At 41.2% G+C, this 17842-nt stretch overlaps 1 protein-coding gene across 2 annotated transcripts; it reads left to right on the top strand.

Moving 5' to 3' along the window:
- The first annotated feature begins 121 nt into the window (after positions 1–121).
- On the top strand, positions 122–12550 carry LOC129181572 (myosin heavy chain, fast skeletal muscle-like). Of its 2 annotated transcripts, none has more exons than XM_054776925.1 (41): positions 122–167; positions 230–270; positions 815–1036; positions 1106–1249; positions 1344–1500; positions 1592–1619; positions 1697–1811; positions 1897–1989; positions 2075–2138; positions 2214–2312; positions 2715–2818; positions 2941–3079; positions 3194–3312; positions 3642–3791; positions 3863–4033; positions 4119–4422; positions 4544–4611; positions 4708–4795; positions 4900–5017; positions 5098–5221; positions 5392–5528; positions 5632–5887; positions 5984–6226; positions 7374–7550; positions 7632–7777; positions 8036–8126; positions 8221–8610; positions 8679–8805; positions 8899–9017; positions 9378–9574; positions 9807–9990; positions 10073–10238; positions 10397–10521; positions 10605–10913; positions 11000–11203; positions 11285–11410; positions 11492–11662; positions 11734–11838; positions 12018–12113; positions 12206–12337; positions 12451–12550. In XM_054776925.1, the coding sequence occupies exons 3-41, from the start codon at positions 830–832 to the stop codon at positions 12469–12471; spliced, it is 5814 nt and encodes a 1937-aa protein (XP_054632900.1). In that variant the 5' UTR covers positions 122–167; positions 230–270; positions 815–829; the 3' UTR covers positions 12472–12550. The 2 variants fall into 2 exon arrangements, with proteins under 2 accessions (XP_054632900.1, XP_054632901.1); XM_054776926.1 differs by having other exon boundaries at positions 5392–5532; positions 5636–5887.
- Positions 12551–17842: the final 5292 nt, after the last annotated feature.

Genomic DNA, 17842 nt, shown 5'->3' with positions numbered 1-17842 from the left:
AACACCGCTTGTTTCCATGGATGTCTGCTTTCACAGTAATCCACACCACATTTGGATTGTGTTCCTTATTTAACTCTTGCCTTGTAAGCAAATCACACTCAATATAAAAGGGGGGCAAGGTGGCTGGGCAGTGTGTGGTGGTGGAGCCTTGAAGATCCCATGTTGTGGTAAATATTGTTTGAATACGTTCTGTTCTGTATAGAACAAAGAATAATTGTGATTTCAACAGGACTGTGACATTCAACTAATATTTAACGGATAGACGGTCAGGTATGAAAACATTTCAATTACATTTATTTTGCATGAATAGCGATCATTCTTGGGCTTCTTCCACCAGTTGTCATCACAGCCAGTCACTTGCATGATATGTTTGGTTTCTTGCTTTATTTATGGGAGTTCCTTCCTGATGCATCCATCCCATTTATCCAGGCTTGGGACTGGAAATCTCACAAGTCTAGGTATTGCGCAATAGATGGGAACTGAAGTCAGCAGCATGTACTACTGCATTTGCATGAATAATTGTTTGGGAGAACATTGGAGGGATCTCTCCCCAAGCTTGTATGTTATCACTTTTTCTTCCCACAGTCAAAAAACCTGCATGTTCATTTCATTGAACACTCTAATTGCTAAAAGGTGTGAATGTGAGTGTAAATGGTTACATGTCTACTTTGTACGTGCCCTATGACTGACCGGCAACCAGTCCAGTGTGTATCCAGCCTCTTCCCCCGTGGCACAGGCTGAAAAAATATGTAGTACAATTTTAACTATTGCTTCCATGCAAATTAATTGGGTTGTTCTGATAAATACCATTTAGACTTAAACCACCATCATGAGTACCGACGCAGAAATGGCCATTTATGGCAAAGCTGCCATCTACCTTCGTAAACCAGAGAAGGAGAGAATTGAGGCTCAGAGCAAACCATTTGATGCCAAGTCAGCCTGCTACGTGGCCGATGCCAAGGAGCTGTACTTGAAGGGAACAATCCTCAAGAAGGAAGGTGGCAAAGTCACCGTCAAAGTCCTGGACACTCAGGAGGTTGGAATATTGGTTTTCTTTTTTCTGCTAAAAGATGTGATTCTTGCTGAGATCAATGTCTTCGTTTAGGAGAAGACAGTTAAAGAAGATGACGTCTCTCCGATGAACCCTCCCAAGTTCGACAAAATTGAGGACATGGCCATGATGACCCATCTCAATGAAGCTTCTGTCCTGTATAACCTCAAAGAGCGTTATGCAGCATGGATGATCTACGTAAGACAATGATCCAAGTAGCACAATAGTAGAGAAGTGTATGTAAGTTTTTAAGACTTGTAGTTAAGTGAGTTACACATCTGATCTCTCTCAGACCTACTCTGGGCTTTTCTGCGCAACTGTGAACCCTTACAAGTGGCTCCCAGTGTACGATGCAGAAGTTGTGTCTGCTTATAGAGGCAAGAAGCGTATGGAGGCTCCACCCCACATCTTCTCCGTCTCTGACAATGCATATCAATTCATGCTTACTGGTATGTAATTCGCTGGACAATTTGAACTTTTTACAATCCCAGATGTCTGCTGCAGAAATATACAAACGCTTGCACTTTTCTGTTTTAACAGACAGAGAGAACCAGTCTGTCTTGATCACGTAAGTTTTGTTTTTTTAACTTAAGTAAATAAAAAACACTTCAAAACAAGTTAAAGTTAATTTGTCTGTATTCCCAGTGGAGAATCTGGTGCTGGAAAGACTGTGAACACCAAGCGTGTCATTCAGTACTTTGCCACAATCTCAGTTGGTGGAGATAAGAAAAAGGAGAGTGCAGGAGCAGGGAAAATCCAGGTATGTTCATTTACAAAAGTGTAATACATATATTTTCATAGAAAACGACTAGTTTGCTGATGTTATTTTTTAAACCTGATTGCAGGGGTCACTTGAGGATCAGATTATTGCTGCTAATCCTCTTCTGGAAGCCTATGGTAATGCCAAAACTGTGAGGAATGACAACTCTTCTCGTTTTGTAAGTATGGATCTATTTTGCTAGGAAATGACTATTTTACCATTTTCTAAAGAATGACTCTTCAAAATCCCTCTGTTCAAAACAGGGTAAATTCATTAGGATCCATTTTGGCACAACTGGCAAACTGGCCAGTGCTGATATTGAGACATGTAAGTACAAAAGTTCCACAGTGAATTTATGTTGCAGAAGTGCGCTGGACTGTCATTTCCATACAATATTTTCAGACCTGCTGGAGAAGTCCAGAGTGTCATTCCAGCTTCCTGATGAGAGAGGCTACCACATCTTCTACCAGATGATGACCAACCACAAACCAGAACTGATTGGTATGGAGTGGAAGAGTCAATTTAAACCTACATCAGATAGATAGACAGATAGATAGATACTTTATTAATAGCCAAGAGAAATTCACATTTCCAGCAGCTCTGCAACAATGTCATAAGAAACTTAATCACTTCATCACAAAATAAAACAACCAAGGCAAGACAGGAGAGATGAGAAAATAGAATAAGAATAAATAAATACATATGGAATCACTTTAAATTTGTTGTGCAATAATACATAATAAGGTAATAAGTCCAGTCCTGTATGCCGCATGGCGTGGGGCAGGAATGACCTGCTCAGTCTTTGAGTGTAGCAGGACAGTGATACTAATCTGCCACTGGAACTGCTTGGGAGATGATCCTGTGCATTGTACACTTTGCTCATTTTTACATTTCAATCTACAGAAATGTCTCTCATCACAACCAACCCCTACGATTTCCCCATGATCAGCCAGGGTCAGATCACGGTGGCCAGCATTGACGACAAAGTGGAGCTGGAAGCCACCGATGTGAGTAACAGTATCTTACAAATTATGTAATTTAAATAAATCTTTTACTTACGTTAGGTTTAGCATTGTTTTTGTTTTCGTAATTATATTATCCTAAGGATGACTAAGCTGTTTGCACATAGAATGCCATTGATATCTTGGGCTTCAGTAATGAGGAGAAGATGAGCATCTACAAGATGACTGGTGCCGTCATCCACCATGGTAACATGAAGTTCAAGCAGAAGCAGCGTGAAGAGCAGGCTGAGCCTGATGGCACAGAGGGTACGTAGTCATCTCCGTCAAATTTCCCAGAGATTGTACAGGTGTAGCATGTAACTGTCATCTGAAAATTATGGTAAGCCTATCTGATCCGTTTTTCACCTTAAAAATTTTTAGATGCTGACAAAGTCGCGTACTTGTTGGGTCTGAACTCTGCTGACATGCTGAAGGCTCTGTGCTATCCCAGAGTGAAAGTTGGAAATGAGTTTGTCACCAAGGGACAGACTGTGCCTCAGGTAAATGTGATATCATTATGACATTATATGTAAAATTACATGCTGTGTACACTTTTTTTAGTTTGAACTCGGAATTTTCATCTGGACAATTCCATAGTATGTATGCAGTAAGTGCAGCTACCTGTTTTTAAATCTCTTTTGGGTCACTTGTAATAGATAATGTTTTGGTGTGGTTGCGGCCGACTGTAGCTGTTGTGATTTTGCAATTAATAGTAATAATAATTTATGGGGCAGCGTTCGTAACCACAAAACACCGTGACACGGAATGCTGTAAACCGAGGACAACCAGTAACTAAGCACGGTTAAATCTCTACATCTATTTTATTTAGGTTAATAACTCAGTGACAGCCCTTGCCAAGTCCATCTATGAGAGGATGTTCTTGTGGATGGTGATCCGTATCAACCAGATGTTGGACACTAAACAGCCCAGGCAGTTCTTCATTGGTGTCCTGGATATTGCTGGCTTTGAAATCTTTGATGTAAGTTTTATTCTTACCAAATGGTGAAGGTCATGGTGAAAGGTTGGTCTAATGTACTTGTCTTCCCACAGTTCAACAGCATGGAGCAGCTGTGCATTAACTTTACCAATGAGAAGTTGCAACAGTTCTTCAATCACCACATGTTTGTCTTGGAGCAAGAAGAGTACAAGAAGGAGGGCATTATCTGGGAGTTCATTGACTTTGGCATGGATCTGGCTGCCTGCATTGAGCTGATTGAAAAGGTAAGCATTTGATTCAGGGAAAATACTTGAAACTAATTGGACTGCATCACTTAAAATGTTTACTTCTTCATCTTCATTTCTTAAGCCCATGGGTATCTTCTCCATCCTTGAAGAGGAGTGCATGTTCCCCAAGGCTACTGATACATCTTTCAAGAATAAGTTGTATGACCAGCATCTTGGCAAATGCAAAGCCTTTGAGAAGCCAAAACCTGCAAAAGGCAAGGCTGAGGCCCACTTTTCCCTCGTGCACTATGCTGGTACGGTGGACTACAACATCAGTGGCTGGCTGGACAAGAACAAGGACCCACTGAATGAGTCTGTTGTGCAGCTGTACCAGAAGTCTCCAGTTAAACTTCTGGCTTTCCTGTATCCTCCTGCTCCTGCTGAGGGTAAGCTAGCAATTTGAGTGTAATAAGCTTTTGTTTTCTATTAAGACAACAAAAGTTATTTTTATCGCATGAAGATTACATTTTACTCAAATGCTGTATGTCCACAAAAAATAATCAACAGAAGCTGGAAGCAAGAAGGGAGGCAAGAAGAAGGGTGGCTCTATGCAGACTGTGTCCTCACAGTTTAGGGTAAGGTCTAGTTTTGAGAGGTCTAGTATGATTTACAGTTTCAGTCTGAAAAAGTTGTTACATTGTATAACAATATTCCCTGTTGGGGACTTTCAGGAGAACTTGGGCAAACTGATGACCAACTTGAGGAGCACTCATCCTCACTTTGTGCGTTGTCTGATTCCCAATGAGACAAAGACTCCAGGTAATGATCTCAATAAAGTACTTGATGAGATATATTAAAGTTTTAAAATGCTGCTATTAAATACGGAATCTTGCAAAAGATAATATTGTTGTGCTTTACAATAGGTTTGATGGAGAACTTCCTGGTCATCCACCAGCTCAGGTGTAATGGTGTGCTGGAGGGTATCAGAATCTGCAGGAAAGGTTTCCCCAGCAGAATCCTCTATGGTGACTTCAAGCAGAGGTATCTTAAGCATCTGTTTAATTGTCATTATGCATCCACCATGAATAGTGACAGTATTCACTGATTCTCTTCCTGAAAAGGTACAAGGTACTGAACGCCAGTGTCATCCCTGAGGGCCAGTTCATTGACAACAAGAAGGCTGCAGAGAAGCTGCTTGGTTCAATTGATATTGATCATGACCAGTACAGATTTGGTCACACTAAGGTAAGCACTTTACAGTCGCATCAGGAAGTTGACATGTTGTCTGTGTTATTTTTCTATTTATATTTGATTATAATCTGAAAGGTTATAGTCATAAATATATGCTATTGGGTTTTCATTAGGGTTTGGGTGGCTCAGTGAGTGTTTAACATTATTTGTTTCTATCTGGTTAGGTGTTCTTCAAAGCAGGTCTTCTCGGTACCCTTGAGGAAATGAGAGATGAAAAGCTGGCAGCTCTTGTCACCATGACTCAGGCCCTCTGCCGTGGTTACCTCATGAGAAAGGAGTTTGTAAAGATGATGGAGAGGAGGCATGTTGAAAAATCCGAAAACGCATTCCAAATCAAAATAAAATAGTAAAATAGTCCAAATGTCAGATACGCATTGTCCATAACTGAACATTTCTATCATCAGGGAGGCCATCTTTACCATCCAGTACAACGTGCGTTCATTCATGAATGTCAAACATTGGCCATGGATGAAGGTGTACTATAAGATTAAGCCTCTGCTGAAGAGCGCTGAAACTGAGAAGGAGCTGGCCCAGATGAAGGAGAACTATGAGAAGATGACCAGTGACTTGGCTGCTGCTCTTGCCAAGAAGAAAGAACTTGAAGAGAAGATGGTGTCTCTTCTGCAGGAGAAGAATGACCTCCAGCTGCAAGTGGCATCTGTAAGTACAAATCATCTTACAGAGTAACATGTGTATCATTTACTGTATGTCCACAGAATATTGCGTGCTGACATCTGCTTTTCCAACATGAAACAGGAGTCAGAAAATCTGTCAGATGCTGAAGAGAGATGTGAGGGTCTTATCAAGAGTAAGATTCAGCTGGAAGCCAAACTCAAAGAGACAACTGAGAGGCTGGAGGATGAAGAGGAAATCAATGCTGAACTTACTGCAAAGAAGAGAAAACTGGAGGATGAATGCTCTGAGCTCAAGAAAGATATTGATGACCTGGAGCTGACCTTGGCCAAAGTAGAGAAGGAGAAACATGCCACTGAGAACAAGGTTTGCAATTATTGTACATATAGTTGTGGTCAGTAGTCATTTGTAGTCAGTAGTCAAGTAGTTCATCATGAACATCAATATTGACTGTTCATGATGTATTTGAGCTGTTTTTTATCCAGGGTGGAAAGATTATACAACATAAATCTTGTGGTTTAGGTTTAGGGATGAGCAAGTACACAACTATCTGTATCTATATCTGTTCACCCATCTAAATTACCTGTATCCGTATCTGTACTTGGAGTGGGCGGAAGTGGGCGTTGTTGAACAGGAAATGGGTGGGGCTTAAATAGATACATTATTTTTAGTCTGTAATTGACATGGATTGATCATAAGTTGCTATATTTATTGTTTATTATTCATCTACAGTATATGTGTACTGTGTATATGCGTAGGTGATCTGTCAGACTTTATTATTTAATTATTTTTCAATGATCTGTGTGAAGTTGGTGATTCATGCAAACATCCAGTGATGCCAAACATGGAAATAATCCGTCAGTCTTGTTCACTGCAGTTTCCACAAAAGCACCATGTTCAGTACTACGAGCAAAGTTTTCCAACTGACTTTATATCACCAGCCAAATTAGAAGCAAGCAGATGAAAAAAACAGGCATTTACCGGCACAACACGGCCGTTCACACCTCTGTCTTGTCAATTGCACCGCGTACGTAACGAAGCAAATTTAACAGGTAACTTTAGGTACGATCTGAGCTGAGGAAAACCTATTTCTTTATAATCACATGAAGTAAAGACACGTAAACAAAATAAATAACTTCACCTGTAGGTGACAAGTGGTAAGATTATTATTGTCATGCTCTATTGTCTATTGGCTAGTTTGTGCAACGCCGCAAACTATGTAAACGTATTTTTGAATAGCAAACATTGAAATACAGCAAGCATAATTCTGTTTCAGTCGTTTGAGGTGAATTTGAAGGTAGGCCTCAGTCTTTACGATTCCAGTGTTGACGATGCCACCACCATCATGCTTGGCAGTTGAAAATATTACCTTGACTATTCCATGATTCATCATAATTCACCTCCATAATACATGTATGTGAACTTCTGAACATAACTGTAAACTGTAAACAAAACACAACAGCTCACATTATAAGCTGTGCAATTTGACAATTACATTTTCTTTCCATTATAGGTGAAGAACCTGACTGAAGAGATGGCTTCTCAGGATGAGAGCATTGCGAAGCTGACCAAGGAGAAGAAAGCCCTTCAGGAGGCTCACCAGCAGACTCTTGATGACCTGCAGGCTGAGGAGGATAAGGTCAACACTTTGACCAAGGCCAAGACCAAGCTTGAGCAGCAAGTGGATGATGTAAGTCTTGATAAGTCATTTGTATGAGAAAAACAAGATTTGACTTGAATGTCATAATGACACATTCATATGGCTTTCCAGCTTGAGGGTTCTCTGGAACAAGAGAAGAAGCTGCGTATGGACCTGGAGAGGGCCAAGAGAAAGCTTGAGGGTGACCTCAAATTGGCTCAGGAATCCATCATGGATCTTGAGAATGACAAACAGCAGTCTGATGAGAAACTTAAAAAGTAAAAATTGTGTTTTTTATGTAAATATGAATGTGAATGTGAGTGTGAAAGGTTTGTCTTGATGTGCCTTGTGATTGGCTGGCAACTCCTTTTGTGTGAAATCAGCTGGGATACACTCAAGCTCACCTGTGACCCTAAGGAGGACAAGCGTAGTATAGAACAAGTATAGAAAATGGATGGATGGATGGATGGATGTCAATAATGAACTCAACAATATACACTATGTATAGCAACACAAAATGTTAATCATCTTCACAGGAAGGACTTTGAAATTAGTCAGCTTCTAAGCAAGATAGAGGATGAGCAGTCAATGGGTGCTCAGCTCCAGAAGAAGATCAAAGAACTTCAGGTAATTTATACTCGGTATTTCAGAAATGATGTTTTTCTGCATGTTCTTTGTTGTGTTTTCCAAACAGCACATGTTAAATAACTTGTCCTAATAGGCCCGTATTGAGGAACTGGAGGAGGAGATTGAGGCTGAGCGTGCTGCTCGCGCCAAGGTTGAGAAGCAGAGAGCTGATCTCTCCAGGGAACTTGAGGAGATCAGTGAGAGGCTGGAGGAAGCCGGAGGTGCCACTGCTGCTCAGATTGAGATGAACAAGAAGCGCGAGGCTGAGTTCCAGAAGCTGCGCCGTGACCTTGAGGAGTCCACCTTGCAGCATGAGGCCACTGCCGCTGCTCTGCGCAAGAAGCAGGCTGACAGTGTTGCTGAGCTGGGTGAGCAGATCGACAACCTCCAGCGTGTCAAGCAGAAGCTTGAGAAGGAAAAGAGTGAATACAAGATGGAGATTGACGATCTCTCCAGCAACATGGAGGCTGTTGCTAAAGCAAAGGTGCATAAACATGTTACACGGTGTTGACACAAATACGTAAAAACTGATCCATAACTTTTCCAAACTAGGGAAATCTTGAAAAGATGTGCCGTACTCTTGAGGACCAACTTAGTGAACTGAAGACCAAGAATGATGAGAATCTCCGTCAGGTTAATGACCTTGGTGCACAGAAAGCCCGTCTTCTGACAGAAAATGGTAGGCATCAGACAACATTTGATTCTGCTGACTTGCCGTTTTTAGATGTAAAACTGAACACACACTAACTCTGGATGATGATGTCCAAACAAGGTGAGTTTGGTCGTCAAATTGAGGAGAAGGAAGCTCTTGTCTCACAGCTGACCAGAGGCAAACAGGCCTTCACACAGCAGATTGAGGAACTGAAGAGACAGATTGAAGAGGAGGTCAAGGTAAGAAATATTAAATATTATGGGGCCACACGGTGGACTAGTGGTGAGCATGTTCCTCACAGTCAAGAGATTGAGGATACGACTCTCCACTGGGGCATCTCTATGTGGAGTTTGCATGTTTTCCCCATTTCCCCAGTCCAGTTTTCTCCCTCATCCCCAAAACATGTATGTTGGTCTAATTGGAGACTAAATTATCCATAGGTGTGAATGTGAATCGTTGTTTGGCCATATGTGCCCTCTGATTGACTGGCGACCAGTTCAGGGTGTACCCCGCCTTTTGCTTTGTCAGCTGGAAGTGCCAGCTCACCCGTAATTAAGGAATGAATGAGTGTTGATAAAATGCAATATTTGTTTTACCAGGCAAAGAATGCTCTTGCCCACGGACTGCAATCAGCCCGCCATGACTGTGATCTGCTGAGGGAGCAGTTTGAGGAGGAGCAGGAGGCTAAGGCTGAGCTGCAGCGTGGCATGTCCAAGGCCAACAGTGAGGTGGCTCAGTGGAGAACTAAATATGAAACTGATGCCATCCAGCGCACTGAGGAGCTTGAAGAGGCCAAGTGAGTACAACTTAAACTACAAAAATTACACAACTACTAGGTTTTGTCTTCACCTTTCCTGTCTCTTATATTCTTATTTTAAAAAAAACAACACATTTTTGCAGCCTTGTTTACATGGTTATCAACATTATTATAATATACAAATTATGATTTTTTCTGGATGCAGATTATCATCCAAAAATTACAATACTGGGATTTGAGAACATTCATTGAAAAAAATGTTTCTAAACAGGAAAAAGTTGGCACAGCGTCTTCAAGAGGCTGAGGAACAGATTGAGGCTGTGAACTCCAAGTGTGCTTCTCTAGAGAAAACCAAACAGAGGCTCCAGAGTGAAGTGGAAGACCTCATGATTGATGTGGAGAGGGCTAATGGGCTTGCTGCCAATCTTGACAAAAAACAGAGGAACTTTGACAAGGTAAAACACCTTATTTAGACAAGACATACCGAAAACATAAATATGTACTGATCACAATGTACTGTAAAAATGGCTGCTCTAGGTGTTGGCAGAGTGGAAGCAGAAGTATGAGGAGGGTCAGTCTGAGCTTGAGGGAGCTCAGAAGGAGGCTCGTTCTCTTGGCACTGAGCTGTTCAAGATGAAGAACTCTTACGAGGAAGCTCTGGATCAGCTGGAGACCATGAAGCGTGAAAACAAAAATCTGCAACGTAAGTTCTTCCTATACTTTGACAGCGGATTCAACATGATCATGAGTATATTATGCAACAAAGAATCCAGGTCGTTCGTTTCATGCTCTTAATTTCAGTATATGGTGCAATGAATAATTCCAATTCTTCCTTTTAAACTTTTCTTCATCTCTCTGCAGAGGAGATCTCAGATCTAACGGAACAGATCGGTGAGACCGGCAAGAGCATCCATGAGCTTGAGAAGGCCAAGAAGCAGGTGGAGACAGAGAAGTCTGAGATTCAGACAGCTCTTGAAGAGGCTGAGGTGATTTAAACTCATACAGATGAAGCACATCCCGATTTTACATCTGAGGACAAAGATTAATACTTTATCTTCAATGTCAATAGGGAACTCTGGAACATGAAGAGTCTAAGATCCTGCGTGTCCAGTTGGAACTCAACCAAATTAAAGGAGAAGTGGACAGGAAGCTGGCAGAGAAAGATGAGGAAATGGAGCAGATAAAGAGGAACAGCCAGAGGGTGATTGACTCCATGCAGAGCACTCTGGATTCTGAGGTCAGGAGCAGGAATGATGCCCTGAGAATCAAGAAGAAGATGGAGGGAGACCTGAATGAGATGGAGGTTCAGCTGAGCCATGCCAATCGTCAGGCTGCTGAGTCTCAGAAGCAGTTGAGGATTGTGCAGGCACAGTTGAAGGTATTTTCATGTGATGAGCTTTGTCACATTGTGATGACTGGTCCTTCGTGTTGCCATTCATTTACTTATCCTAATTATTTAACCAGGATGCCCAGCTGCACCTTGATGATGCCATCAGAGCCCAGGATGATCAGAAGGAACAAGCCGCTATGGTGGAGCGCAGGAATGGCCTTATGTTGGCTGAAATCGAGGAACTTAGGGCTGCTCTGGAACAAACAGAGAGAGGCCGTAAAGTGGCTGAACAGGAGCTGGTGGACGCCACTGAGCGTGTTGGACTCCTGCACTCTCAGGTAAACATTCAATGTTTTAAGAAAAAACATCAGTTTTGACATCATGAGGCTGTTCACTCAAAACTTATTTTGACATCTTAGAACACAAGTCTGCTGAACACTAAGAAGAAGCTTGAGTCTGACCTGGTCCAGATCCAGAGTGAAGTGGATGACACTGTTCAGGAAGCAAGGAATGCAGAGGAGAAAGCCAAGAAGGCCATCACTGATGTACTTTTCCCTTTTTAGTTGACAACTTTTCAAGTAAAATGTGCGACTAAATTTCACAAACAAAAATTGCTGTCCTCTTAGGCTGCAATGATGGCTGAGGAGCTGAAAAAGGAGCAGGACACCAGCGCTCATCTGGAGAGGATGAAGAAAAACCTGGAGGTTGCTGTCAAAGACCTGCAACACCGTCTGGATGAGGCTGAGAACCTGGCCATGAAGGGTGGCAAGAAGCAGCTTCAGAAACTTGAGTCCAGAGTAAGATGGTTATGTCAAGAAAAAAAGCTACCAAAAAGTATGTCTGCTGCATAAAACATTGTTTTCTCCAGGTGCGTGAGCTTGAGACAGAGGTTGAAGCAGAGCAGAGACGCGGTGCCGACGCTGTTAAGGGTGTCCGCAAATATGAGAGGAGGGTGAAGGAGCTCACTTACCAGGTGAATACTCATTTAGTATGTGTAGATAAAAAATATCTTAAAGCCTTAAACTGATTAGCCGGTCCAGGGTGTACTCAGGGTGTACCCTGGACTGGTCAGCTGGGATACCCTAATGAGGAGAAGCGGCATAGAAAATGGATGGATGGATTACATTTTCAAATACATATGTTCTATGACAGACTGAAGAAGACAAGAAAAACATCAACAGGCTGCAGGATCTGGTCGATAAGTTGCAGCTCAAAGTGAAGGCCTACAAGAGGCAGGCTGAGGAAGCGGTAAGGATGTATAAGAAAAAATAAATCCTAAGTGCAAAAGGTTTTCCTCAACACAAATGTTTTTTCAACTGTATGTTGTGTCTGCTTTCCAGGAGGAGCAGGCCAATGTTCACCTGTCCAAGTGCAGGAAGATCCAGCATGAGCTGGAGGAGGCTGAGGAGCGTGCTGACATTGCAGAGTCTCAGGTCAACAAAATGAGAGCCAAAAGTCGTGACTCTGGCAAGGTAAAAATGAACACATCAATCAGATGATTCATTATCATATACATTTGTTTGTGCATTGGGTATTCCTTTTTTATAGTATTTGAGGAAAAATAACAATTACCATTTTCTTACAGGGGAAAGATGCAGCTGAATAAAGTATATATTGATTGATGGGCTGTTTCAACTCATACAATATGACGTGAAATATACCATAATAAAATGTCTGTACTTAAAATATCTTTGATAGTTCTTTGTGTCTGTCAATACATTCTTCCTCAACTTAAAACACCAATATAATTTTTTTAAATTTATAATGTCTTTAATCAATACAGCATATTATTTAAATTGTGTTATTTGCAAGAAGTATTATTTCGCTTTATTTCATCCAAGAATGCACGTAATGGAACGCCCCTATTCCGCCCATATACCTTCTGAAAGAAAAAACGGGAACAACGCTCCATTTGTATAATCTTGGATCACTCAAACGCATTGTTAGAGAAGAGAAAGTCAGTAAGATGTTGGTAACCAAACTTTTGTAAGACTTTTCCCAAGAATGGCAGGTTTGATCTGGGCCGATAGGTGTTCAGTATTGTGGCATCCAGACTGCTCTTCTCCAGAAGAAGCTTAATGACAGCAGTTTTTCGGGCATTTGTAAATGTTTCAGTCTGAAGTGAATGTTAACTTGACGAGTGAGTTGTGGTAGCAAACTGCTCAGTACAGGCTTTAGAAATCTAGTGGGTAACTCATCAAGGCAGCAGACTCAGACTACACATGATTTCTTCTCTCACTGCCTGTTTTGTCAATGACAGGTGTGAAATGTGTCAGCTCAATGTGTCTAGCTGGCTGCAGAATAGTTGCTTGTGTTGTGGAAATTATTGCATTTTTTTATAACTTGAACTTGTCATGAAATGAGTTGTAAGGGCAGTGAAACTGGAGGGTTTGTTAATCTGTTAACTGTAGCAAACAATACACAAGAGTTGTTTCTACAGTTGTTAATGATTTCAGAAAAATTACTCTCCCTTGTTCTTTCGCAAGTTTTAGTTGAAAACACTTAGCTTTTCTTTGTAAACCTCATAATGAACCTGAAGCTTTGACTTGCGCCATTTCCGTTCGGCTCTCCGGCACTCCCTTTTATGTGGCGTGACAGACTCTTCTTTTGTCCATGGCGCCGTCTGCCTACTTTTAACCATTCTAACCTTGACAGGAGCAGTGGTATTCAAAATATTTATTACAATTGATGTATAAGAGCTCAACAGATCATCAACGTTAGAACATGGGGAGTTTTCAAAACTAATCCTTGTCATAAACTATGTCCCTATGCTTTCATTAATGAGTCTTCCCAGAACAACTGCAGACCCAACTGCTAGTTGGGTGTAACAGACAGGTCAATGAAAACACAAAAGTGATCAGATAAAGCAACATCCACAGCATTCACATCCGAAATAGCTTTGATCGATTGTTGATTAGAGTTATAAACGATGAACCGATGCGACCGGATATCCGGTTTGACAAGAGAGTGATACTGCTGCATAAGAATAATCCTTAGAACAATCAATTATAGAGACATACACCAGGTATCGCAAGACTAGCAAGCGGTTGACAGTCCGTCTCTTAAACAACAGGAAAGCCTGGGCTGTCAGCGAAAGGATTGCTGGGCCTGCTCAGTAGCTTAAGCATGACTGAATTTAATGGGGTTAGATTTTTTTATGTTTTTTTTTTTGTTGTTTTTTAAATCATTGCATCTGAACGTTTCCCGCGGCCCGGTGTTTGGGGACTCCTGCCTTACACCATGCTTGGGGATATGATGTGCTCTTTTACGCATTTGAAAATACTGTAAGAATGCCACTTTTATAGAATTAATTAATTTATTTTATAATGTAAGATTAATGTGAATCATATCTAATCGAATTGTATCATTTCCACACTGTATCGAATCGTATAAAATTGTTTGTTTTTTAAAGAATATTGTTTTTTAATTGAATCTTAACCCGTGCATCAAGATAGGTATTGAATCGTCTACAACGGGTCGGCAACCTTGAGCATCAAAACAGCCATTTTGCCTCCTCTTCCGGTAAAAAAAATAGTGTTTTTTAAATGTTACCTGTTACAACAACACAATTCAACAAACTGAAGTGCAACGAGCATGTGTAGGCCTACTCTGAAATCCTTTCAACACTTAACTCGGTAAGATTTTTTGAGTGGTTCCCATATTTGTTTAAAATTAAGACTAAATGTAGTCAACTTTAACATACAGTCATGGAAAAAATGATTAGACCACCCTTGTTTCTTCAGTTTCTTGTTCATTTTAATGCCTGATACAACTAAAGGTAGTGTACCTTTGTTTGGACAAATATAACAATGACAACAAAAATAGCTTATACGAGTTTTTTGGCAGTACAATGCTATAGCTATTCATGTGAGAACTTAAGTGATTTTGAAAACCATGGAAGTTGCATATCAGCTCTTAAATGAAAGGCTTATGAGCTATATTTGTTATCATCATAACATCATCAGCGTTTGCGGCCGGCAGGTCTGCCCCGCCTCATAGCAGTCACAAGTGTTCCATGCACATTCAGCTGCCGTTATACACTGTGCGTACACTTTGATGAAATGAATGAGTGTCTCGACAGATTGTGCTTTACTTTGGGCTGGTAGCTAGGTGCTACTTACCGGCATAGCCGATGGCGGCTATTTGGGGGCTAGTGTCAATGACATAGCATTACCTAGCGCGCTAGCTATCTACTGTATGTAGCGAGTCACCGGGAAACACTTTCAATACATCAGTAAAACATACGTACATTATTGAGATCTAATTATCTTATTTATTTTGGATTGTGCAAAACTATGAGAGGAACAACATCAGATTAAAGAATACAGAACCACCATCCACCAATACGAGCTTGGAGTTTGTTTTTCAGAGAGGATGTGGACCACAAATGTACACATTAGCACTTAATAACGTCATCAGCTCTTACCCTTATGCAGTCCCACATAGTATCAGCATTTGGTGAAAGAAATAATAGTAAAAAAAAAAGGGTAAAAATAGTAGTCTATCTGTCAAATCTGATCATCAAACAGTGGGACAAACCGCTGCTCACATTAAACAGTCAAAAACTGGGGGATTTCTAAATGTATATTATTTTTTGACTAAAATATTGGCCCATATTTCCAAAATTGATATCCCTTACCATAAAATTTCATGTAGTTATTGAGTATCAAATCGTTTACCACAAAGATATTTACATCCGTACTTATTATAGATAAAAAGAACTTATTCCTATCTGCGATTAGATGCGATTAACTATGGACTAAAAAGCCCCGATTAATCATGATTAAATATTTTAATCAATTGACAGCTCTAGTAAAAATCTATAATACTGCAGAAATATGACCTACATGTAGATGTCAATAAAAACTTGAGCAGCAGTATGAAAGAAACAGTGTTACCAACACTTAAAAATGAACATACAAAATAATAATACTTATATGGATAATTAACGGGAAGTATTTACACAATGCAACATTTATTTCAGTAATGACATTGTTAATACATTTGCTAGACTATAACCGAAATCAACATTATCACTGACTTGTCATTAATTCAACTAATCATTCAACTAATCACCCAAACAAATTAGCTTAAAGCTTTATTGTGTGGGACAACACTTTGAGTCTTGTCCACTGTCCTGTTTATTTACAACAACCAGTGTTATAAATCCACAAATAGTAAGGAGGGAGAGACTGATCTATACAGGTTGGCAAGACAGAGAGACAGAGATGGGAAGGACGTGCAGCAGGTTAGGGTGATTAGGGATAGCGATGGAAGTCTATTGACAAGTGCCAGTAGTGTGATGGGAAGATGGAAAGAATACTTTGAAGAGCTGATGAACGTGGAAAATGAGAGGGAACAAAGACTAGAAGAGGTGACTTTTGTGGACCAGGAAGTAGCAAAGATTAGTCAGGATGAAGTGAGGAGGGCATTGAAGAGGATGAAGAATGGAAAGTCCGTCGGTTTGGAAGTGTCTAGGAGAGGTGGCAGTTTCTGACTGGGTTGTTCAACAGGATCTTATAATGAAAAGATGCCTGGGGAATGGAGGAGAAGTATGCTGGTGCCCATTTTGAAGAACAAGGGAGATGTGCAGAGCTGTGGCAACTACAGAGGAATAAAGCTGATGAGCCATACAATGAAGTTATGGGGAAGGGTAGTTGAAGCTAGACTAAGGGCTGAAGTGAGCAATTTGTGAGAAGCAGTATGGTTTCATGCCTAAAAAAGAGTACTACAGAGGCAGTATTTGCTTTGAGGATGTTGATAGAGAAGTACAGAGAAGGCCAGATGGTTTGTTTTTGTAAATCTGGAGAAAGCTTACGACATAGTGCCCAGAGAGGAACTGTGGTATTGTATGAGGACGTCTGGAGTGGCAGAGAAGTATGTCAGACCGGTGCAAGACATATATGAGGACTGTAAGACAGTGGTGAGGTGTGCTGTAGGTGTGACAGAGGAGTTCAAGGTGGAGGTGGGACTGCATCAGGGATCAGCTCTGAGCCCCTTTCTTGTTCACTATGGTGATGGACAGACTGACAGACGAGGTTAGACAGGAATCTCCATGGACTGGATCTGCAGTGAGAGCAGGGAACAGGTGGAGGAGAAGCTAGAGAGGTGGAGGTCTGCCCTGGAAAGGAGAGGAATGAGGGTTAGCCGCAGTAAGACAGAGTACATGTGTGTGAATGAGAGGGACCCAAGTGGAAGAGTGAGCTTACAGGGAGAAGAGATCAAGAAGGTGCAGGATTTTAAGTACTTAGGGTCAACAGTCCAGAGCAATGGAGAGTGTGGAAAAGAGGTGAAGAAGCGTGTACAGGCAGGATGGTACGGGTGGAGAAAAGTGACAGGTGTGATGTGTGATAGAAGAGTTTCAGCTAAAATGAAAGGAAAGGCGTACAAAACTGTGGTGAGACCAGCGATGTTGTTTGGTCTAGAGACAGTGTCAATGAGGAAAAGACAGGAGATAGAGCTGGAGGTAGCAGAGAAGAATATGCTGAGGTTCTCTCTGGGAGTGACCAGGAAGGATAGGATCAGGAATGAGTACATCAGAGGGACAGCACATGTTACAGGTTTTGGAGATAAAGTCAGAGAGGCCAGACTGAGATGGTTTGGACATGTCCAGAGGAGAGATAGGGAATATGTAGGTAGAAGGATGCTGAGTTTTGAACTGCCAGGCAGGAGGCCTAGAGGAAGACCAAAGAGGAGGTTTATGGATGTAGTGAAAGAGGGCATGAAGGTAGTCGGTGTGAGAGAAGAGGATGCAGAAGACAGAGTTAGATGGAAGCAATTGATTCGCTGTGGCGACCCCTGAAAGGAAAAGCCGAAAGGAAAAGAAGAGGGAGTTTTATAAATCCACAACATTTTTATGACACACTGTCTTTGTTTTTGGGGAACTTGAACAATGACAAATCTGGTCTTTTGGACCGTCTATTAGAGCAAAGAATGGCTGAGCAGTGTGCCGAGGACATGTTTACAATGCAATGTTC

This window comes from Dunckerocampus dactyliophorus, chromosome 5 (genome assembly GCF_027744805.1).
Source record: "Dunckerocampus dactyliophorus isolate RoL2022-P2 chromosome 5, RoL_Ddac_1.1, whole genome shotgun sequence".
NCBI lineage: Eukaryota > Metazoa > Chordata > Actinopteri > Syngnathiformes > Syngnathidae > Dunckerocampus > Dunckerocampus dactyliophorus.
This window is presented reverse-complemented; position numbering and strand designations above follow the sequence as displayed.